Here is a 24,034-nt window from a genome sequence, read left to right on the forward strand (position 1 = left end):
TGGAATCTAGATTGCAGGGAGAAATATCAATAACCTCAGATATGCAGATGACACCACCCTTATGGCAGAAAGTGAAGAAGAACTAAAGAGCCTCTTGATGAAAGTGAAAGAGGAGAGTGAAAAAGTTGGCTTAAGGCTCAACATTCAGAAAACGAAGATCATGGCATCTGGTCCCATCACTTCATAGCAAACAGTGGAAACAGTGGCTGACTTTATTTTTCTAGGTTCCAAAATCACTGCAGATGGTGACTGCAGCCATGAAATTAAAAGACACTTGCTCCTTTGAAGGAAAGTTATGACCAACCTAGACAGCATATTAAAAAGCAGAGACATTACTTTGCCAACAAAGGTCTGTCTAGTCAAGGCTATGGTTTTTCCAGTGGTCACATATGGATGTGAGAGTTGGACCATAAAGAAAGCTGAGCGCTGAATAATTGATGCTTTTGAACTGTGGTGTTGGAGAAAACTCTTGAGAGTCCCTTGGATGGCAAGGAGATCCAACCAGTCCATCCTAAAGGAGATCAGTCCTGGGTGTTCATTGGAGGGACTGATATTAAAACTGAAACTCCAATACTTTGGCCACCAGATGCGGAAAGCTGACTCATTTGAAAAGACCCTGATGCTGGGAAAGACTGAGGGCCGGAGGAGAAGGGGACGACAGAGGATGAGATGGTTGGATGGCATCACCAACACAATGGACATGGGTTTGGGTGAACTCTGGGAGTTGGTGATGGACAGGGAGGCCTGGCGTACTGCAGTTCATGGGGTCACAAAGAATTGGACACGACTGAGCGACTGAACTGAATTCAGTGACACCTGGCTGGCAGCCCTGCCCACTACAAACTCAGTATTGATCTGAATTTGCCCTGTGCTGCAACCTTGTAACCTCCCCCCTCATCACAGCCTGGAGCAGCAGAGCAGCGCTTTCACCCTCAAACACAGCCAGTCACAACACCACACTGAGACTGCCAAAGTGGACATGTGGGTTGGTAGATGGGGGAGGATGTTCAGTTGGGGGCAGATGGATGCATGGGTGCATGGACAGCTGGATGCCAAGTGGACAGAAGGCTGGGTAGATAGATGGATAGTGGTGGTTGGAGGCTGGTGGCCTAAGGGACAGAGTGGGTGCATAATTGTGGATGGCTGGATGGGCAGATGCTGGGTGGGCAGACCTGAGTTGATTTCTGCCTGAGCCTGCCCACAACTGCTAAGGTCAGCTGGGGCCTGTCCTTCCCCTGTGCCCTCCTTGCCCCCTCAGCCCAGCTTGGCCAGGGAACTTCAGGGACCAGCAGGGACATTGAAGAACTGATAGAACAGCCCTGTCAGGCTCTAGAACCTTCTGTGGGGCTATGTAACAGGCGATCTTTGACCCTCACAGCCTCCATCTCCCCCCCTAGCCTCCCTGAGACCACCCAGGCAGGAAGCCACCCAGGGAGGGGGCTGCAGGTGACATCCAGGGTCCTCCAGCACCAGAGTTGAGTGGGGCATCTGAAGTGGGGGAGGGGTTCCAATGACTCAGCCCTGCCCCAGGGCTCTAGCTCACGCCAAAGAAAATTCATGAGGCCCCCAACTGACCAGTGATGCTAGCAAGGGGAGCTGGCCAGGCAGGGTACAGGGGTCCTGGGGGAATAGGTGTCTCCCGGGGCCAGGGCACTGGCCTCTGGACACGCTGCTCAGCCAGGTCCCCCGCCGAGCCCTGAGGTCATCCTGGGAGCAAGGAGGGGGCTACAGTGTCTGACCTCCGGCGGTGACAGGACCCTTCATGGAAAGGAGGCTTCCAGCAGAGGCCACTGAGGACTTCCTCTGTGCAGGGGGCAATGCTGGGAAGTGGGGACCAAGAGCAGGAAGCCCAGGGTAGGGGGTACAGCCAGACTATCAGCCCCCCTGGCAGCGGCTTCCATGGGCTCAGTCACCCAGGGGCAGAAGCAGATGTCCCTGGAGCAGCCTAGGAGTAGGGTTCAGTCTTCCATCCCCTCCCCCTGGTGCTGGCTCTGCTCCTCCAGGCACCTGCCCATCCCTTTCCTCCCCCACCCCTACTCTGTCTCAGTGTCTCCACCCTTTCCTGTCCCCCATTTCTGCCCAGAACCTTCTTCTTCTGTTGAGCCCACCTGTCCCTTCCTCATGGTTCCCTCCATTGATGCCCTGGTCATTGTGTCCCCTTTAGCACTGCCCTCTGATCACTGCAGGCATCTTTAACCCAAGGGTTCTTCGTTCACACAGGCAGAGGCTTGGAGCTGGAGGGGCCAAGCAGTGGGGGGGTGGGGAGGGGGCAGCAGGCCCACGCCTTGCAAGGACCTTGGCTGCCAGGACAGCAGGAAGCCAGGTCAGGGGCTGGGAAGAGACCCATTTACCAGGCTGGCTGCCCCCCACCCGGGTTAAGTGCCCAGCTTCCCGAGAAGGGCCCAAACCTCCGGCCTGAGGAGGGACCGCACCTCGGAGCCTCCTTCCTGTGAGGCCTTTCCCGGCACCAGGGGTAGGGGGGATGGGGCCAAAGAGCCAGACTCTGGGTTCACACACCTGGGCCCTCCGAATCTCAGCTTCCATCCCCTGATGCCAGGCCCCGCCAGCCTGACCCCCAGCCCCAGCCCCCCAGCCTCACCCTCCAACCCTTGGACCACCAAGCCTCAGCCTCCTTCTTCTGTCTCCAGCCCTCTACAGCCACCTCATCAGCTCACCCCAGCCCCCAGTCCCCCCAGCTTCAGCTCCTCCTCTGCCCCTAGTCGCCCAGCCTCAGCTCTCCGTAGCCCACAGCCCCTCAGCCTCAGCCCCTCCTCTGCCCCCAGCCCCTCAGCCTTAGCTCCCCCTCTCTGCCTCCAGTCCCTGAACTTGGGCCCCACGTTCTGCCTCTGACAATTAAGATGTTGAGAAGAGGGCATTCCCTGGTGGTCCAGTGGCTAAGACTCTGTGCTCCCAATGTAGGGGCCTGGGTTCATCCCTGGTCAGGGAACTAGATCCATCTGCTGCAACTAAACATCCAGCAGCCGCAAAGAAGACGGAAGATGCTGAGAGCCACAACAAAGACCCCCGCACAGTCAAATAAGTTAACTAAAAAAAAAAAAAAAAAGATGCTGAGAACACAGATGGGCAGAGCTGATAGTGCTTAGAAACTGGCATCTCCCAGCAGGTCCTCTCACTCTGAAGTCAGGGAAACTGAGGCACAAGTCACACCTAAAGTCAGGCGGGGTTGGGTGGCAGCCAGGACACTCCACCCTTTTCCTCCTCTGTGCCTGCTGTGCTCAGAGTCTGGGGTCACAGCACAGGCCACAGTAGACAACCGCCCCCCCCCCCCCGCGCCCCCGGCCATTCCCAGTACAGGGGGGATATGACATCAGCCATTTGACCTCTCTAAGGACTTGGAGGAAGTGGGGGAGGAGAAGCTGGCTGGGGCGCTTCCCACTCAGGAGGCTGCGCCTGGACACAGCCCAGCAGAGAAGGCACGTGCTAGGTCCGGAGGCTGCCAAGTGCCCAGGCTCCAGCCGCGGCCTGAAGTTGGGTTTTTTCCCTCTGCCGCGGGGCAGCCGTGGAGTGTCTGCATGCTCAGAGGGTGTTTCTAAATCCACTCTGGTGCCCGGCGGTGAATGGCCTTGAGGGAACCCAGGACCAGGCTGAGGGTGGTCTACACAACGGAAAGGGCAGACGGATTCAGGCGTTGGGGACACGAGGCTCTCGGGCCTGGCTGATTGCTGTGGGTCCCCTCCCAGGCGTCTCTTCGGAAGACGCTCCGTGGCCCCGGGCTCCCATCCCGCCTGCCCGTTAGGCGCACGGGAGACAAGCTCAGAGGTGGGTAGTGCGGTGTCTTAGGCATCGCGGACCGCAGCCCCATCACCCCCAAGAGACCCCACCACCCCCACAACATCCTCACCCCTGGGGACCTCCCCCCGCCCCGCTCCTCCAGGACCCCTCTCCCGGAGGTCCGCCGCAGGAGAACCCCAGCACTGCCGCCCCAGCTCCCAGGAGACTGCTCCCCACCGCCCCCGCGCGGCCGCTCCGGGTAGTGAAGACCGAGAGTGGCGCGACGGCGCGAACCTGGCGCCAACCACAGGCCTGGCTCTTCTGCCGTCAGCCCTCTCCTGCCTCCATCTTCCGAGGTTGCGTTTCTAAAAGCGAGGCCTGGAACCGGTCCAGGCCTTCTGCCCTCCTGTTCCTACTTCGGCCGCTACCCTACCCCGCCCCCGCACCTCTTGCCCCCAGCCCCTGCCCCTCTGTCGCCTCCAGGGTCGTCTGGGGTCAGAGTGGGAAACCCCCTCGGGAAACCCCCGGGGAGAAGCTGGAGGAGGGGAAGCGGGGTCGCGGGGTCGCGGGGCGGCGGGAAGGAGCCCAGGACGCCACTATTTAAGCCACCGCCCCCACGAGCAAGGGACAGAGCCTGGCCGAGCATGGAGCGGGGCCGCGCCCTCCTGCTTCCCCTCCTTCTGGGGCTGCTCCAGCCTGGCCGCGGTGAGCGGGAGGGGCCGCAGACGCGCGTGCGGAGGTTGGGGAGGTGATGGGGGACCCCACGTAGGGGCCAGGGAGGAGGAGGAGGGCGGGGCTGAGACCTCGGTCGCCCGCAGGTGGGCCGCTGGAAGTGGATCCACCTGAGAGCCAGGTGGCGATGGCCGTGGGAGAGTCGCGAAACTTCACCTGCCGCATGACCTGTGCGGACGGCAGGGCGGCCTCGGTGCTGTGGCGGGGCCTGGACACCAGTCTGGGCGCCGTGCAGTCCAGCGCGGGCCTCAGCGTCCTGTACGTGATCAACGCCTCGCTGTCTGCGGCGGGGACCCGCGTGTGCGTGGGCTCCTGTGGGGACGTGGTCCTCCAGCACCGGGTGCGGCTCCTGGTATTTGGTGAGCCCCCGCCCCTCCCCGCGCCTCTGCGCACTCGAGGCCCCGGCAGGCAGCCCTGCTTTCCCTCCGTCCCCTGGCCACCTCCACCTGGAACGTTTCCCGGATTGCCCACCACGTCCCCGCTCATAGCCGCCTCGCTGGTCCTCCAGAGTCGCTCTGCAGTCCCGGTTCTCCGCGCATCCCTCTCCCCCATCCACCCTCGATCCTCCAGGACCTCACCCCCTGCCGTTTCTGCTCTGGACTCGCTCTGACACCTTACATTCTACCCACACAGGCTGTGGTAGTGGATCTCCCCTGTCCCCGTGGCCCAGCAGTCTCCAGGAACCCCAGACCCCTTCCATACCCCCTCCTCCGGGCACAGCCCTAAACCTCCCAGCTCAGCTCATTGTCTCCTCCCCTTCCCTACAGCCTTCCCTGACCAGCTGAGTGTATCCCCTGAGGCCGTAGTGCCAGGGAGGGACCAGGAGGTGGCCTGCACGGCCCACAACGTCACACCTGCTGGCCCTGACACCCTCTCCATGTCCCTGCTCCTGGGGGGTCGGGAACTGGAGGGAGTGGAAGCCTTCCCGGATATGACTGAGGAGCCCCAGGAAGGCGAGGACCCGCTGTTCCAAGTGACCCAGCGCTGGCTGCTGCCCGCCTCAGAGACCTCCAGCCTGCACACCCTCCACTGCCAGGTGACCATGAGGCTGCCCGGCCTGGAGCTGACCCGCCACCGGAGCATTCCAGGTGAGCCTGCGCCCGCAGGGAAGTGAACAAGGTCACACTGCCCAGCACCTGAGTCCCTGGTGAGCCCTGGGTGGCTGCCCAGCCACTCGTTGGGAGTCCTGGCTCCTCCCTGTGCCCGCTGGGTCTGCACCTGGACAGGTCCCGCACCACCAGCTGGAGGGAAAGTCACCTTCCATCCTTCACCTGGGCCCCAGCGGCAGCCAGGGGGCTACTTCTCACTAGTTCATTCATTCAACAGATTTGCAGTGCACCTGCCCTGAGCCAAGCCCACCAAGGTGCTGCCCCTCCTCTGCCCACAGCCCTCCGGGGCTCCCACCTCCCTCTAGGTGAAAGTCCAAGCTGGCTGCACCCACCCACAGGGCCCTGCACACCTGCCCTATCCCCCTCCCTTCTTCCCCTTCACTCACACTGCAGTTCCTCCCACACTTCAGGGACAGTGCTGCCCCAGGGCCTTTGCATCGCTGTGCCCTCCATGGGAATGCTCTTCCCTATAGCTCCCCAACCCCCCTCAGATCTCCTTCCCATTGAGGTCTCCTGCCCAGTGAGGTTTGCCCTGATCTTCCTGCCCAAGAGGTCCCTCCACCCACACACACACAGGCCTCTTCTCTTCCCCTGTTGAATGTTTCTTGACACCTTTTATCAACATCCGACTCGTGTGCTTGCTTTTTCTATCATCTGTCTCCCGTGCTGTTGGTTTCACTAAGATAGGAATGTGTTCATGGCTGTGTCCCCAGAGGCTAAACCAGTGCCCAGTGCATGTAGGTGTTCAGTAGATACATCCTGAATGAATGAATGACTGAATAACTGTTATCCTGGGGGACTGGCCCATAGTAGGTGCACAATAAATGCTTGCTGAATGCAAAAATGAAAACATTTAATGTGGGTCCTGGCACACAGTAGGTGGTCAGTTCACGTCAGAGGTTACTGTTTAATTTGCTCTCATCTGGGACAACCCCGCCCATATCACCAAGCCTGTGGTAGCCTCTCACCAAGCAAGCACAGACTGGTTCTCTGACAGGGCACCCCAAAACTCACATTAATGACTGGAGTCCTGGGGGCCTGGAAGGTTTGGCTCAGGTGAACTGAGGTAAGGGAAGTGGGGTGGGGTGGGAAGACCCTCAGTCTCTCATCTGCACCACAAGGTGGGGCAGAAAGAAACTGCAGAAAGAAAACTCAGGCCCGTCCTTGTTCCTTAGGCGGGCCCTCCCTCCCCTCCTTCCCTCCTCCCCTCCTCCCCTCCTCCCCCCTTAGCCCCATAATAATAAAATCCAATGCCCGAATCACTCTGCAGCCCAGCCCCTAGATGAGAGTCCCTAGGGGCTCTCATGTCTCTTAACAGATTTAGACACTCACTGGTGTGGGGGGGGCGGGGCATGTCAGACCCCAATCCCGCCCCTACCCACTGGGATACCCTGCAATTCATCCAAGTGAAGGACAGGGCTTGGAGCAGATCAGGTCCAACCATGTGTTCCAGGAGGAGAGAGGGAGGTAGGAGAGGGGCCTGGGCAGCAGGTAGAAAACAAACGGCTGCTGCCTTTTCCAGTCCTGCAGGGCCTGACCTCCCCGGAGCCCCCCACCATCACCTTCTCAGAGCCCCCCACCATGACCCCAGCAAAGCGCAGCATCACAGCATCTCCGGAGCCCACTGATACAACCACCCCAGAGCCCTTTGTCATGAAGCCCCCGAAGCCCCCCATCAACACCTCCCCCGAGCTGGCCTCCACCTGCAGCCCCACAAGTCCTGGCCCCACGCCCAGGAACAGCTCCACCAGGCCGTGCCTCCCGGAGATCCACCAGTTGTCAGCATCAGGGGCTTTGGAGCTGCTGTGCGAGGTGCCCTGTGGTCCTGGCATGGCCGTGCGCTGGACCCAGGCCCCTGGCGGGCTGGAGGCCTACGAGACGCGGGAGGTGGGGGCCCAAGCTTGGCTGAGCAGCAGGAGCATGCTGTGGTCCGGGTGCCATCCTGAGGGCTGGTTCCAGTGTCGCCTGGACCCTGGGGGCCACACAGCCAACCTGTATGTGGTCCCGGAAATCTGTGAGTTTTGGGGCTGCAGGGGCCTGGGAGGGAGGGGAACCTTGTGTCCAGGCCTTAGACAAGGAGTGCCCTGCTAGTCAGCCTGTGTCCTCAGCTGTCTAGTGGGCTTCCCTGACCCTTTAAGGGTCACAAGTCACAGCTGCCTGCATGGCGATAACTAAGTTTCAGGGACCCTGCAGCTGTCACAGCATTTTGTAAACCCTATAAACTCAATGGACTGAGACAGCCTGTGGAATAGAAACAAGACACAGACACATCAGTAACTTCAGTTTTTCTGGAAGCCACATTCAGGATGGAAAAAAAGTAAAAATAAGTTTGATGCTATATCATCAAACCCAATATATCTCAAATGTTATCATTTCAACATGCAGTCTATTAAAAAGCATGACTGAAGTTTGTTTTCCGACTAAGTCTTCAAAATGCAATGTGTGTTTGACATGGACAGTGCTGTCCACCCAGACTGGTCACACTTCAAATGCAGCTGCGGTGAGGGGCCCCTCACTGGACTGCCCACTTTAAAAAAAATATTTATATGGCGCTTATTTACTTGGCTGTATCTGGTTTTAGTTGCAGCTTGCAATATCTTTAGTTGTGGCATGTGGGATCTAGTTCCCTGACCAGATATGGAACCTGGGTCCCCTACACTGGGAGTGCAGAGGCTTAGCCACTGGACCATCAGGAAGTTCCTGGACTGCTCACTTCTAACTACAAGGTCCTATGTACCTTTCCAAAGAGTTTCTCTAAAGGCCTTTGGGGGCTTTCCTGTTGGCTCAGATGGTAAAGAATCGGCCTGCAATGCAGGAGACCCAGGTTTGATCTCTGGGTCAGAAGATCCCCTGGAGAAGGGAATGGCAACCCACTCCAGCATTCTTGCCCACTCCAGCATTCCATGGACAGAGGAGCCTGGTGGGCTACAGTCCATGGAGTCAGACACAGAGTCAGACACAACTGAGTGACTAAACACACAAAGGCCTTTGGCTAGTCCAGGGATTTTTGTACATTTCACAAAGGTGTTTTAAACTGTTAAGTCCTTTGTACAGTTTCAGGGAACCTGGTCTGTGAGCCCTTAGCAGGCTTTGCCAGGCTGCTCCCCAAGCCTGAAGAGGGCTGCAGGATTCCAGATGCCTCTCTCTCCAGGCTCCCCGACAATGTCAGCTGCCCTGTGGACCAGCAGCTTGGCGCTGGGGCTCCTTCTCCTGGTGTTCCTCACCTACCGCCTGTGGAAACGCTGCCAGCCCACAAGCTGATGACCTGGGCCTCACACCCCCACCCCACGTAGACCACACGAAGGGAGACTTTCCTTCTACTCGGTTGTGACTAGAAGATGTGGGCAGCATTCTGGACAGCAGGCGGTGACCGAGGGCTCCCTACCCTGATGGCCGGCACATCCAGACTCCCCAGCTGGCTGGGTGTCCCTTCCGTGGGCCCCTGGGAAGCCGACCCTCCACGGGGCAGAGCTGGAGAATAAAGAGCATCTAGTCTGACCTTAGTGGTTTCTGTCCTGGTCCCACGACATGGGAATCCTCCACACAGCTCCAACCATCCTCTGCTCTAGGTGACTCCCCCAGAGAGGCAAGGAAGGACAGACACCACTGCAACCCCACGTGGCCAGGGCTGGGGGAAGGAGGCGTGTATTCTGCCTGGGGCCCCTCCCTGCCTGTGGGAACCCTGAAGCTTAAAGAGTAACTGCTGCTGCTAAGTCGCTTCAGACGTGTCCCACTCTGTGCGACCCCATAGACAGCAGCCCACCAGGCTCCCCCATCCTTGGGATTCTCCAGGCAAGAACACTGGAGTGGGTTGCCATTTCCCTTTCCAATGCATGAAAGTGAAAAGTGAAAGTGAAGTCTTTCAGTCGTGTCCAACTCTTTGCGACCCCATGGACTGCAGCCTACCAGGCTCCTCCGTCCATGGGATTTTCCAGGCAAGAGTAACTAGGAATCCTCAAAAGAAGCGGAGAAATGTACTTGTTGGAGGACCGCACAGGCAAAGAAACAGAAGGGTGCTTGATCAGGGAAACCGTATACACTCTCTTAGGGTGGCTGGGGGTTAGGTGGCGGGGTGGCGGCGGGGGTTGAGACAGAGACTGGACATGATACCGGCAGGTGAAGGGCTGTAGATGCCACGGGTTTCGACCTTCTGGAACTGGGGACCTTTTTAAGAGTTTAGTGGTAAAGGGCTTAGGGCTTTCCTGGTGGCTCAGACCGTAAAGAATCTGCCTGCAATGCAGGAGACCTGGGTTCAATCCCTGGGTCGGTAAGATCCCCTGGAGAAGGGAATGGCAACCCACTGTAGTATTCTTGCCTGGATAATCATATGGACAGAGGAACCTGGCGGACTACAAAACAATTCATGGGGTCGCAGAGTCGAACACTGAGTGACTTAACACTTTCAGAGGTACAGAAGATGCGGCATGAGAAAGCGCCCTCTGGTGGTAACGAAAGGTAGCAGGCTGGGACAGGGAACTAGGCACCATAATCTTTCACTCTACTACAGGTGACTCACTTCAGTTCAGTTCAGTCGCTCAGTCGTGTCCGACCCTTTGCGACCCCATGAATCGCAGCACGCCAGGCCTCCCTGCTCATCACCAACTCCCGGAGTTCACTCAGACTCATGTCCATCGAGTCCATGATGCCATCCAGCCATCTCATCCTCGGTCGTCCCTTTCTCCTCCTGCCCCCAATCCCTCCCAGCATCAGAGTCTTTTCCAATGAGTCAACTCTTCACATGAGGTGGCCAAAGTACTGGAGTTTCAGCTTCAGCATCATTCCCTCCAAAGAAATCCCAGGGTTGATCTCCTTCAGAATGGACTGGTTGGATCTCCTTGCAGTCCAAGGGACTCTCAAGAGTCTTCTCCAACACCACAGTTCAAAAGCATCAATTCGGCGCTCAGCCTTCTTCACAGTCCAACTCTCACATCCATACATGACCACAGGAAAAACCATGGCCTTGACTAGACGGACCTTAGTCGGCAAAGTAATGTCTCTGCTTTTGAATATGCTATCTAGGTTGGTCATAACTTTTCTTCCAAGGAGTAAGCATCTTTTAATTTCATGGCTGCAGTCACCATCTGCAGTGATTTTGGAGCCCCAAAAAATAAAGTCTGATACTGTTTCCACTGTTTCCCCGTCTATTTCCCATGAAGTGATGGGACCAGATGCCATGATCTTCGTTTTCTGAATGTTGAGTTTAAGCCAACTTTTTCACTCTCCTCTTTCACTTTCATCAAGAGGCTTTTTAGTTCCTCTTCTGCCGGGGTCCAGCCCCGGTGGATCCAAGGTGATTCGAAGGTGGGGACGGAGTTGGCGTCCTGGAAAAAACTGATTTAATTACAGATATAGAGGGAGATTAGAAACAGATAGCGTAGTAGGAGAATTAGTGGAGAAAAGAGGCTGAACAACTGGTTTATATGGAATACCAATCACCATCTACATAGGCCACAGGCGTCTTTCCATTCTCCCAAAGGAGAGGAGGCACTGAGGCCTCCCCGGTTCGATCTCAGAAGCCCAGGCAGAATTAGCAGGCTTGGTGAGTACCCACATTTCAGATGGGAATTCAGCCAGGAAAACGGGGAGCGAGAAAGAAACGACACGGGGGAATCATTCTTTCCAGAAACTGATCCGATTTCTTTATTTTTCAGGTTTGTTTATATACCTTTTTGTTATACATAGGGATGAATACAGAGTCACGCGGGGGTCAGCAGACCTGACCCTTGTCACAATCAGGTGCTTCATATAAAATTATACAAAGGTCTTATGAGTTTCATCATCTTTTAGCCATGAGGTCTGCTGACATTTTATGGCCCTTTCTGATACTGGTCAGTTAACCAGAAAACTTATTTTTCCAGGGGTGATTTTTTCTTAAATCAGGCGCCACCCTCCAAATAAAGTTGCATTCCTATAGGGTGAGGGTGTAGTGAGTTACAATCAAGAAAGGAATTTACTTAACCTAAGGTTTAACATGATTAATCTTAAAGGTTAATACTTATTTCTCCTATATGCTAGTTATATTCATTATAAGGACAGGAATATGGAGATTTAGCAGCAAGTATTGGCTCAACAAATGTAAACCCTTCACCAAAGTTCCCCTTAAGATCTATAGTGCTAAAGTTACATTTTTGCATAGCAAGGACACAGTGATTTATAGTGGTTTATAACAAAGTACAGTGATCTATAACAAAAGAGAAGATTCATTAACTCAAAAAGTCTAGTATTGCTAACATCAAAAAACTACTATATTTCCTTTTCTATATTCCAAATACATTGATTAATATATTCCCAGGTGCCTAAGGATATGGACGCCTGATGGCAATCATTGACTCATCAATGAAAAAAGCCTTATGCTAATACTCCAAAATCTCTGTGCTGTTTATGGCTGAGAGGCTGTCACACAAGCTAGTCTGTCAGCAGAGAGGTTTGACCTGAGACATCCTTGTGACACCCAGGGCAGGGAATTAGCAGTAATTATTGGCAGGACAAATGAAAAAACCCTTCACCAATATAATTCCTACTAATGCTATACTAATAATCTTCTAACTTCTCAAAAGAGTCTGTATTTAGAAAGTTTTAAAACATCCCGTGCCTCTCACAGTTGGGAGGCTGTAAACACTCACATGCAGCCAGACGAGCCTGATCAGGCAGGCCAGAGAACCTTCAGAGTTTGTAAGTTGAAACACTCTTATCACACCCAGGAATTTTTATTAACTGGAGCTGCAAGTTAACTCCTTCTCTGAGAGAAATGGTTATGGGGGAGAGCTCCCCGTAAAGTACTCTGGTTTTGGGGTAGATGCTCGGGAACAGGGGGTTTCCTGAGGCTTGATCACGTCTTTGCGTATGCCAAGCTTCCTTCCTCATGGCCTTTGCCATGGGCGGAGTTCCTCACGCTGGCTCCCAACACTCTTCACTTTCTGCCATAAGGGTGGTGTCATCTGCATATCTGAGGTTATTGATATTTCTTCTGGCAATCTTGATTCCAGCCTGTGTTTCTTCCAGTCCAGCGTTTCTCATGATGTACTCTGCATATAAGTTAAATAAGCAGGGTGACAATATACAGCCTTGACGTACACCTTTTCCTATTTGGAACCAGTCTGTTGTTCCATGTCCAGTTCTAACTGTTGCGTCCTGACCTGCATACAGATTTCTCAAGAGGCAGGTTAGGTGGTCTGGTATTCCCATCTCTTTCAGAATTTTCCACAGTTTATTGTGATCCCGTAGCGAAAGCGCAGAGGAGACCCCTAACCCAGCCTGGTGGGGAGAGGGAGCCTTTCCGCATGAGGTGAACTACAAACTCACACAGACATTGGGTTAGGCTGAAGGCCAGGCTGAGCACAAAGCCTCCGAGCTTGCCCTCAAAAAAGTGGGCGATAGCGGCGCTTGGTCCCGGCGTAGGGGTGGAGCCACCCGGCCAAGCTTGGCAGGGCTTGCTGGTAACCAAGGAGACCTGTTGCTAGCGGACCAGGCTAAGAAAGGACCCTCCCATTACCAAGATGGCAAGCAATCGGCTTCATACCTGAAACCAAGCCCTTCCTGGGGTCCATTTTGGAGTCTGGCAAAATTTAAGCTCCGCGTCTAAACCAGGGAAGCCAATCAGCACCTAATCAGAACCTAAGCCACCCCATTTTGTTAAAGAAGACTCCATTTTATAAAAATTTCCGGGAAACAGCTTCTCGGAAATCCCTCAACCTCACCCCACCACCCGCGGACCAATCAGAACCCGTGGTCAGCCCTTCCACAGAAGGTAACCAATTAAACGTCTCCCAACCCGGAAATTCCCGTTTTTCAAATTTTTCGCGCGAGAATACCCTATATAAGCCATGTAACCCAGCCCTCGGGGCTCCTCCGTATAGCCGCTGCCTTGGTGATGGTGGGAGCCCCAGCTCGAGCTTGGTAATAAAAACTCTTGCTTTTGCATTGGATATCAGCTCCCTGGTGGTCATTGGGAGATTTCGCGACTTGGGCACAACACACATATAAAGAGGAAACCTGGAGACAATGCCTATTAGAACCTAGGGAAAAGGGTGGCCTGCCCTGGTCATTTTGTTAAGTCTCAGCAAGATTCTGGTGCCCTCTGCCCTTAACCAAGATGGCCGCTCTGAAGCGGCAGCGCACTGTGAGATATGGCAGCGCTTCCGGTCCCTCTGCCCTCAGCGAAGATGGCGGCAGTGGAGAAGCGGCGGCAGGCGGTGGCACAGGCAACCAGTTTCACAGACAGCGGCCGGCCGGGGGTGCCCCGAGCGGCGGCGACGGCCGAGAGTGAAGAGGACTTCCTGCGACAGGTCGGCGTGACGGAGATGCTACGCGCGGCCCTGCTAAAGGTGCTGGAGGCGCGACCGGAGGAGCCCATCGCCTTTCTGGCTCACTACTTCGAGAACATGGGCCTGCGGTCTCCGGCAAACGGCGGCGCCGGGGAGCCTCCGGGCCAGCTCCTGCTGCAGCAGCAGCGCCTGGGCCGCGCACTGTGGCATCTTCGCCTGGCTCACCACTCCCAGAGGTGCGGGGCTGGGCCGGGCCTGGACGGGTAGGGGCCGCAGCCGCACTTCAACTCCCAGCGGGCTCCGCGCGGCTCCCCACCCTCGGCGCCGGTGCACGAGCGCGGGGCGTACTGGGAAATGTAGACGGCTGCGTCTGGCGCCGGAGGGGCGCGGACCGCGCGGGGTTCCAGGGTCCCGGCGAGGCCACCCAGCTGAGTGCTGGCGCTGGTACTTCTGGTCGACTTGGTATTCGGTGATGCCTCTTTGCAGATGCCGAGTTTCCCCGTGCACCCCACCCCACTTTTGAAAATCATGGAGCCCACACAGGACTTAGTGCCTCGTAGCTGCAGAGTTCCCGGCTTGGAGAACCCTGCCCATTCAATCAGAAAATGAGTATTTACAGGGCTGGGTCGTGGAGACGGGGAGCAAACCAGTCACTCGAGGCCCCTACTCTACGGGGAGGTCCCCTGCGGGCAGGAGGGGCGTCCAGGAAGGGGCCCACGTGACACACAGGGAAGGGTATTGCGGGCACGAGGTACCAGGTGTACTGGTTTGGAGGCTGCGGGGCTGTAGTGTGGGACCCATGGGGAAGGGGAAGAGCTAAAGCATGGGGCGGTGGAGGGAATGGCGCCTTCCCCCACCCCATCCCCCCACAGCTCTGAGCTGGGGGAAGGGTGAGTGAATGGACCTGGTCAAGTGAATGGGGAGAAGCCGTCTGACTCGCAGCATCAACCAGACAAGGTGGCCGCTGGACGTGGGTGGGCTTAGACTCAGATGTTGAGGCAGTCCCCAGAGAACCCAGGAAAGGGAAGGAAACCAAGCAAGGGAGTGTTTCAGCCTGAGCCCAGCACCGACCTGCCTGGGAGCACCCTCCTGAGTCAATGTGTTAGACCCCAAGCGGGGGAGCAGAGAGGCCAGGATGAGCCGGGTGTGGAGGGGTGGCGGGGTGTCCGAAGTGACAGCCAGAAAAGGGAGCACCTGGAGATGGGGGCCTGGGGGGATGGGGGGTAGGGGGCAGACTGGCAAGCATGCATGGGTTCTGCTGGGGCCCAGGTGGATGGGGGTTGTTCAGGAGCAGCCCCAGGTGGTCTTTGAGAGGGGAGGTCACTGGTCAGTCAGGTGCTGGGAAAACCTTGCAGCTGGAAGGTGGATAGTCAGGTTTGCAGCTGACACATGTAACAGGGGCAGGAGGTTGTCATGGGGAGAGGGGCATTATGGAGGCCTCAGGGGAGCTGAGAAGAGCCCAGGACCCGACTCTGAGGAGCCCCAGGCTCATCGCACCCACAGGAAAGTGTCAGAAGGCAGAAGAGACATAAAGGAGGGAAGCAGAAGACAGGGGCATCCAGGACACATTCCAAGGAGGAGAAAAGTCAGCAGCAGGGCCGTCAGGTCCTTGTCCAGGTCAAGCACTGCACAAGCCACTCACCCCCTAGACGTCACTAGGTGAAGGCTTTTTGCAGCACTTTTCCTAATCCACACAAGTACCTGTGAGCTGCCGGCCACCCCATGTCCAGTGGCCCTCAAGGTGAGAGCATGTGAGACGTGTAGGATTTAGAACCTAGGGGCTGCCTGAGTGTCCTGGGGCTGCTGTAAGCAATTACCACAAGCTCATGACTCAAAGCAGCAGAAATGTATTCTCCCACAGTCTTGGGGCCAAAGCCAGAAATCCAGGGGCTACAGGGCTGTGCTCCCCCATCCGCTGAGGCTGCTGAGGGAGGTCCTTCCAGCTTCTTTCCCTTCAGGGCATTGTGAACATCCTTGGCCAGCCAAGTCCCTCATCCTTGGTGTCTGTCTTTAAAGGATAGTTGGCACTGGGTTTAAGGCTCATCTCATCTCCAGATCCTGACTGACACAAAGACCCTACTTCCAGACAAGGCTACACCCACAGGTCCTGGGCAGACCTGCACTGCACGCGTGGGGCTGAGGGGATGACACTGTCCACCACGCTGCAGGGCTGCTGGAGCTGTTGGTGGGAGGCTCCAAGAGAAAGGAGCGGGCCAGGCGAACGACCAGGGCTAGTGCTGCACCTGGCCTCCCTGATCTCAGAGGTGGCTTCCCAGGCAGAAGCCCGGTCATCTCAGCTGCCAGGTCAGAAGCAGAAGCCAGACCAGGTGGGTCCTGGGCGTGGGTCCACCTGAGGCCAGGCAGCCCCGATGCTGTGCAGTGGCGGGGGTTTCCTGGGGCCACTCTTGAGAATGACCTCAGCACGAAAGATCTGGGGCAAACTCAACCTAAATCCCCTGTGCTGGGGTGGAGGAATGACATGTTGGTAGACAGTGTAGCCAACAGCCCACCAGCCCCCAGAGCACAAACAGCTGATGCTGTAGGGCAGCCATGCCACATGTGGAGAGTAGCAGCAAGTAGCCAACTCCTGCAGGCGCTGTCACCCCAGAAAGCACGCAGAAGCACCACAGTGTCCAGGCTAGTGTCCTCGGCTCACAGCATCCTCTGTGGGGGTGTCCTGGGTACTGTGAGGGTGTGAGGCAGCCTCCCTGCTCCCCACCCACTCAATGCCAGGAGCCCTCCCCCATGACAAGCACAGATGCCCCAGACATCACCCCATGTTCCCTGGAGGCAGAATCTCCCCAGATGAGACACGCTGAGATAAAGGAGTCCACGACCCTCCCTCTCCCCGCCCCAGGAGACCCTGCATTCCATGACCATGTGACCTCTGAAGTCCTGAGATGTACACATTTCACACACACCTGAGTCAGTTGGGAAGAGGGGACTTACAGATGCTGGGGGGCCACCCTGGTTTACACCATGTGACAGAGGGGCAAGTATGAAGGCAAAGGCTGTGAGCAAAGAGAGGACCCCATCTCTTCAAACACTGAACCAGAGCCCCTCCCCCTTGGCTCTCTGACATTGTGTGGGTGGGGGAGATCACTGTAGGGGGTCCTGCAGGTGTTGAGCAACCTCCTGTGCACCCACCCAATGGTGACAAAACTGCCCCCAGACATCATCACTAGTGTCCCCTAGGGGCAGAGTCACCCCATCAAGAGCCCCCTGTCTACAGCAGAAAAGTCTCCCTGTCTCTGTGACATGACCCATAAATTGGTTTTTAACAAATGCCCAACGTGCTCTGTAAACTCCGTGTGGGAGCTGACCCAGGGGGAGCCTGAGGACCAGAGCCCAGGATGGCAAACCACGTGGGTGCCCCCTCTCAACTGGAGCCCCCAGAACGGCCTCGAGGTGGGGTGGGCCTTCCTCTGTCTTCTCCCCTGATGATCTCGTCTCCCTGGGCCATCACTGCCTGCTATGCATCGTCCTGCCCACAAGGCTGGGAGCCCATGGTAAACAGCACCTGGACAGGGCTGCATGGCAGCAAGTGACAAGCACACGTGGGACCCCAGCCTCACACAAGGCACAAAAACTAATCTCTGTCCTCCCAAGAATCCTGAGACACGGGCTAGAACCCTTATTTTCCAGATGAGGAAAACGGCACAGTGGATAGAACCGGCACAGGTCTAGGCCGGCCAGGAACAGCACTGACCAACTCCAGGGCGATTGAGTCACTCAGAACAATTGGCTGGTTGACCAGGTTCCTGGGGGATACTTCAGGCAGAGCTGAGTGGTTGATGGATGAGCTATCAGGCCACAGGGACAGGCACCTGAAACCTCAGTGGCCTCACGGCTGCTGCAGAATCAACAGGGCACTGATCACTCAGGGTTGCAGGTGTGGACCCTCCATGGGAAGTGGGCCACACCCTCGGGGTGGGATAGCCTGCTGCCAAGATGCCCTCAAAAGCCCCCTGTATTCACAACCTCAGGCAGCTGCCTCGAACATCAAACCAGACCAGCCCCCATCACTACCTTGCCTGTCACCCACTCGGGGCCAGCACCATAACCTGAGCGTGCTCACCCTGCCCCTGGGGAGGGGCTTCCACAGGGAGCCTTCAGGGTAGGGGGCCCCGCCAGGGTCCTGGCTGCAGACTGAGCTGGGACTACCCAGCCAAGCCGCTCCCAGTTCCTGACTCAGTCTGGGACATGATCTAGGTGTGGGCTTAACTGCTACACGGCCACCAAGCTGGCCCCGGCATCATCACCACCAGGCTTGCTCCCACCAGAGACCTTTGTCCTGGGGAAAGTAGCTGACAACAGAAGTTCCTACAAGGGGTTGTTTCGAGGCAGCAGCAGTTAACGCAGTGCCAGTTGTGCAAAGGGAGAGTCTGGCACCCCCACACTTCACAGGGTGCTCTCACTAACCCTAAAGCCCCAGCACATTGTCCTAGAACTGAGAAGTGAATCCCAGCTGGGCAAGACCCCAGGTCCTGCCCTCTCCCCTCTGCACCTCGGCTTCTCCTCTGTAAGGGGCCTCGACCCCTGGAGCTCACTGGGTGAGCATGGCTGTCCCTGGACTCCACCCTGCTCCGGCCCAGTGTGGACCAGGCTCCTACCCACGCTGTTCAGTACAGGCGGGTGGCATGCCGTGTCTCACAGATAAGAGTGGAGCCGGGCTCTCAGAAACGGTGAGTGTGAGCCATGGGGTTCCCCTACCTGTGGGACCCCTGGCCCGGCCATCAGCTGCCCCAAGCCTCACTTCTCCTTTGCTTTAGAGCAGGGTGCTGACTGTCAAGGAGGGGATTGGATTGGGCACCCAGGTTGACCCAAGCCCGCACACGACCACCTGGGAGGCTCCTGGCATGGCCAGGGCGCAGCAGGGGGGGACCTCATGGCTTCGTGGGGCAAGCAGTAAGTAGTGTCAGCACTAGGGCCATTCCTGATGTGACCTGTGGAGGCAGGAAGCAGCGTGTCCAGGTTGATGTGGCCACTTGCGGATGAACTTACAAAGCAGCAGCAGTGGGCTTGAGCCACACCCTGGGTTACAGGCGCTGGGCCTGCACAGGTGAAATGAGTTAACTCAGTTAAGAGGTAGGGACAGTCCTGCCCAGTGACATCTCTAAAGTGGAAAGTCCGTGGGCAGGAGCCCGTTGGCAGAGTTGGCAGCCGTTTCTCTAGCTCCTAGGTGGTGGTGTGGGCCCTGGGACTGTAATGAATGACCGGACAGATGAACTCTCAGACAGGCTCCTGATCTGATGTGATGGGAGGGAGGGAACTCAGGAGGACTCCATGAAGATAAGTATAGGAAGGGGTTAGGGGGTCGGGGAGGATACTGCCCTAGACATGATGTTGAACACAGACGGCTGAGCACAGACTCCGCGGAGCTGTGGGGAAATCTGCGGGAGGGCACTCCAGGTCAGGGCACAGCTGGTGGAACAGACCTGAGGCAGGAGGGGCCGGTGTGTTGAGGTTGGGGGGCCGGAGCAGGCCTCTAGTGCGAGCCGACGCCCCCTCCGCCCTCAGGACGGCCTTCAACAACAACGTCGGCGTGGCCTACGAGTGCCTGAGCGCCAGCGGGCGCAAGAAGAAGCCGGGGCTGGACGGGCGCACGTATAGCGAGCTGCTGAAGCGCATCTGCCGCGACGGAGAGGCCCCCGAGGAGGTGGTGGCGCCACTGCTGCGCAAGATCCAGTGCCGGGACCACGAGGCAGTGCCGCTGGCCGTGTTCCGCGCGGGGATGCTCACCTGCTTCGTGCTGCTGGAGTTCGTGGCGCGCGCCGGCGCCCTCTATCGGCTGCTGGAGGACCCGGGCCTGGCCGTGGCTGACCGCCGCTTGGGCCAGGCCGTGCTGGACACGCTGGAGGGGGCCCTGCAGGCCAGCGACGACACTGCGCCCGCGCGCTACCTGGAGGCGGGTTCGCGCCTGGGGCCCGACAGCCTGGCGCTGGCTATGGACCGCGCGCTGGTGGCCCGACGACCCAGCGCCCCCATGACCCGGGAGGAGTTCCTGGAGAAGGCCGCGGCCCTCTTCATCGCTAAGGTCAAGCCCGTGGGCTGAGCCCCGCCCTCCTCCGCCGCCTCCTCCTCCGCCTGGACATACAGGGCCCTCAGGGCCTGCTCACCTGCTTCTGGGCGGAGCACTTCCGGGGGCCAGGACTGGGGTGTCCCTGCATGCCAGCTTCCCACCTGGAATGGTGCTTCAGCCCCCTTCAGCAGGAGAGGGGGCAAGGGTCCCTCCCCGCACATTCACCAAGGTTCGCGGCTCCTGAGCAGGAATAAAGTCTGTTCCCCAGGCTGACCTGATGTGTGTGTGAGCGCCGGTGTCCACTCCCAGCACACATCCCCGGAAACGCTCTCCACTCTGGGAAACCCCAGCCAGCCCCAGCGAGTCCCACCGCTGCCCAGAAACCAGGGTGCCCCTGCACTTGGCTTCATGGGAGCGGAGGGCACTGGGACATCCAGTGAGATGCCTTGGACCCACAGCCCCAAGATCTGGGAGGCACGGGTGGCTCCCAGCTGTCCCTCCCCAAGCGCCGGGCCGGAACAGGTCCTCTCTCATCCTCGGTTTACCCCAGCCACCAAGGGAAGAGGTCAGCTGGGCCAGTAGTCATGATGGTGATGATGGAAATAGCCTACAAGTCCAAGGCCTGCAGTGTCTTGCCTCACCACTCTCTTATGCAGAAGGTAAACCACTGCCCACATCTGGCAGATGGTGAGACCCAAGCCCAGAGGAGCAGAGGTCACACCACCAGTAAGGGGCTAACGGCCCAAGCCCCAGTCACCCACACCCACACCACCTCCATCACCACGGGGTGGGAGGGGAGGGGTGGGAAACCCATCCAGGATCCAGGCACACCAGACAGTCACCAAGCACCTGGGTGTCCCCCTCCCACCAGTGGGATCACTTCCTGGAACCAGGACTCTGCAGGAAACACACTGCTAGCCCAGACCAGGTGCAGGCAGGTCCAGCCTCAGCTTCCTCCTCTGTTAATGGGACCCAGGCCACCCCCGTTCCGACTGAGGGAGACCACACACAAGGACGGAATCTAAAGCCTTTCTCCAGCTACCTTTGGCAGGAGACAGCTTGCCTCCTCCAGTTTCCCAGCACCTGCCCTTGGCCGGTAACTGATAAAACAGTAACAGCCCCACCTTCCTTTCTTTTCCCACTGGCTCTTCCAAAATCTCCCAACCCCCTCCAGGGGCAGGAAAGAGATGGAAACTGAGTCCCACCCCTCCACTCTTTGCGCTTGGTGGCTTTTGTGACAGTACTTGGCTCTATGTACCTGTCATCATAAAAGGTGACAGGTACCCCTGTGGGTGCTGGCATGGTATGCAGCAGCCATGCTGTGAGGAGGCACAAGCTACCTGGAGGTACCTGACTGGCAGCTCCTGTTTTGGGGTAAATGAATGAGTGTTATTGTCTCAAGTCTTGAAGTTGTGGGGTCATTTGTTTCATAACCAGAAGGTTCAGGCAGGTGCTCCAGTCAGTAAGCATTAGCTGTTACGTTGTACGGCCTACTCTTGGGCCCCAGCAGCCGCCAGTAACCTGTGGTTCCCCTGGGGCGACAGAAACTGTCGCCAGCCATCAGAAACAGGGCTGGACAGTATGCAGAAGCTGTCACTGGTGCCACCAGATTCTCTTCCCAGCTAAGGAGGCTCACAGCTGCCCCACTGCAGAGAAGGAGCCACATGCCCAGGAGACCCCATTACCCCCTCTGGGACAGGAGCGGCCAGTGACCACCAGGGGATGACCAATGGGGGACTTTCAGGGGCGTGGCCAGCAAGGAATCACTCGGGTATGGCCAGTGAAGGACTGGCCATAGGTCTAAGCTGGCCTGCTTGCCTCAGGGGAAGCTACCTCTGGGGCAGGTCACACTTCAGGCCAACTGACTCCCCCCAACTCCCCCCACCCCACCTGGGTTGGGCCGAGGCTGACGCCAGCTGGGGTTATGTCCCCTGTTCCATCCACCTTCCCTCACTGCCTCCCCTGAGTCACCATCACGCCTGGTCTTGGGTCCAGAAGTCCTGGCTTGACCTTTACAGGCATGACCTGGGGAAGCTGAGCCACTCTGCTTACCTGGCCTCGCAGCAGCGTGGGCGCTGGCCTCCCTGCCTTCCACACTTCACAGGCCCTAGAAGTCTCCTCCTCTCCCCCAGCTTCCCAGGGGAAGGCAGGTGTCTTTGAGCTCTGTTAAGGGCCTCTCCTCTACTCGTGCTTCCTCCTCACTTGGCATCTCACCGGGGCCACAGCTTCAATTATTGCCTGGTCACCAAGGAGTCTCAAATTCACGTCTCAAGCCCAGCTCTGCTCTGCTCCAGCCCTGGAGAGCCAACCACCTGCTGGGTATCTCCTCAGGGACATCCCAAGATCATCCCAGGCCTGTCACATTCAGGATGGAGCCTCCGGACAGCCTCTCTGGTCCTGGGGCTCCTCTAGAGTTTGTGGTCTCTGAGGAAGCCTCCACGCCCAGGACTGGGGCTTGGCCTGGGTGCCTCCCCTGTCCTGTCAGCCGGCCCTTCTCTGCATCCTGTTGCTTGCACATTATAGCTTCATCCTGCCTGCTCCTACCTACCCTGGTCCAGCCCACATCCCCACCAGCCCAGCAGTGCTCCAGGCACCCTGGCCTCAGTGAGTGGTTCAGGAATAGCATGTTACTCCCAGCTGGCCAATGAGACACACAGCCCTGGGACTTTTCCTGGAGCTGCTGTGCTGAGAAGACCTGGTCCTGGATCCTGGAGCCATCTGGTCACCACATGGCCTGTGAACAAAGTGAGCACTCAGGAAGGCTGGGCAGGGAGACTCCTCAGCATCTATTCTTGCCTCTGTCCCCTCACTGGGCCAGGCACACTGGTCTCCAGCTGGTCTGGCTTGTCCCTGCTTCGGCCTTTGCACACACTGTTCCTTTTTCTGTGACACTATTCCTCCAGACCCACGTGGCTCATTCTTTTCTGGTCTCTGCTCAAATGCCACTTCCAGAGAGGCGCCTCCCCCAACGATCCCCATCCAAAATAACCTGTCTGCTCCACTCCTATTGCTAATGCCTCACTCTGCTCTATATTTCTTCGTAACAATTACTGCTACCAGAAGTTGCTTAACAACTCGCTTCTGTCCCTTCTTCTTGTCTCCCCAAGAGCAGGGGCTTTTATAAATTTTATTCATTGCTGTACCTGAATATGTCTATGGAAGGCCATGAATTAATCACTTTTCCAGAGGAAAAATCTACACTCACAGAAGCCAGGGTATTCATTCGCTGTGGCTGCAGTAACAAAGCACTTGAAAAACAAAACCCCAGAAAAACCCCACAACAACACAAGTTCATTATCTCACAGTCCTGGAAGGTTTAACATTTGAGGATCATTTCCAAGTTTATGGCAGAACCTAGATTTGAATTCAGGGCTCTTCTATGGCATGTGATGGAAGGCTCAACTCAAACTGGCTTAACAAAAAAAGAAATAATTTAATTACTAGCATTACTGCAAGGGGAGGTCAGGCATGGCTGGATCCAGAGCACAAACAGGATCATCAGCACATTCCCATCAGGCAGCTCAGCTTTCCTGAGGGCCAACTTTTTTCACAGGCCTTGTGGTGATGAGATGGTCCTTTAGCTGCAGGCCCAAGTTCTCCCAGCTCAGCCACCCCAGCATCGTGTCCCCAGAAAAAGACCAAGTCACGTGCTGTCCCCAGATGAACCACTGCAGCCAGGGGCCCTAGGACGTTGGTTGGATGACCCAGCTCTGCAGCCAGGGCTAGGAGTCAGTCCAATTCAAACCTTGCAGGCTAAAGATGGGTACCTCCGCAGGAAAATGGAGGTGCTACGGCTGGAAAACAGGCAAGTAGAAACCCCAGGTGGCCACCACCCCAGGATGTTTCAGAGTCCAAGGTGTGGGCTTTCCTGGAGGGACACAGCCTCATGTGGGGGGGACTGGCTGGAGGGTCCATAAACCTGGCACCTCCCTTTACCCTTTACATTTTCCAGTTGAGCCCCCACCCACCCCAAAACTCCTGTGATGTGGGGTGTATGTTGGCAAACTTCTCTGGAAGAATCATAATTCATTCTAATTACTACTGATCAACAAACTGGCACATGCCAATGCTATGATGTTGATGCTATGGGCAGAGGAGGAACAGAGAACACTTAGAACACTAGACAAAGCAGGGTGTGCAGCCCACTTTATAGACGAGGGTCCCCTCCAGGTCCC

The 24,034-nt window shown here is 57.0% G+C and overlaps 2 protein-coding genes across 2 annotated transcripts; both read left to right on the plus strand.

Moving 5' to 3' along the window:
* Positions 1-3,422: 3,422 nt before the first annotated feature.
* Positions 3,423-9,071, plus strand: MADCAM1 (mucosal vascular addressin cell adhesion molecule 1). The gene is made up of 6 exons (XM_069589675.1): positions 3,423-3,780; positions 3,896-4,437; positions 4,551-4,823; positions 5,232-5,552; positions 7,096-7,587; positions 8,725-9,071. The coding sequence occupies exons 2-6, from the start codon at positions 4,377-4,379 to the stop codon at positions 8,832-8,834; spliced, it is 1,257 nt and encodes a 418-aa protein (XP_069445776.1). The 5' UTR covers positions 3,423-3,780; positions 3,896-4,376; the 3' UTR covers positions 8,835-9,071.
* A 4,285-nt stretch (positions 9,072-13,356) lies between these two features.
* On the plus strand, positions 13,357-20,132 carry TPGS1 (tubulin polyglutamylase complex subunit 1). Its single transcript, XM_069591881.1, has 2 exons — positions 13,357-14,073; positions 19,358-20,132. The coding sequence occupies exons 1-2, from the start codon at positions 13,700-13,702 to the stop codon at positions 19,890-19,892; spliced, it is 909 nt and encodes a 302-aa protein (XP_069447982.1). The 5' UTR covers positions 13,357-13,699; the 3' UTR covers positions 19,893-20,132.
* Positions 20,133-24,034: the final 3,902 nt, after the last annotated feature.

Source organism: Ovis canadensis, chromosome 5 (genome assembly GCF_042477335.2).
Source record: "Ovis canadensis isolate MfBH-ARS-UI-01 breed Bighorn chromosome 5, ARS-UI_OviCan_v2, whole genome shotgun sequence".
In the NCBI taxonomy this organism is placed as follows: domain Eukaryota; kingdom Metazoa; phylum Chordata; class Mammalia; order Artiodactyla; family Bovidae; genus Ovis; species Ovis canadensis.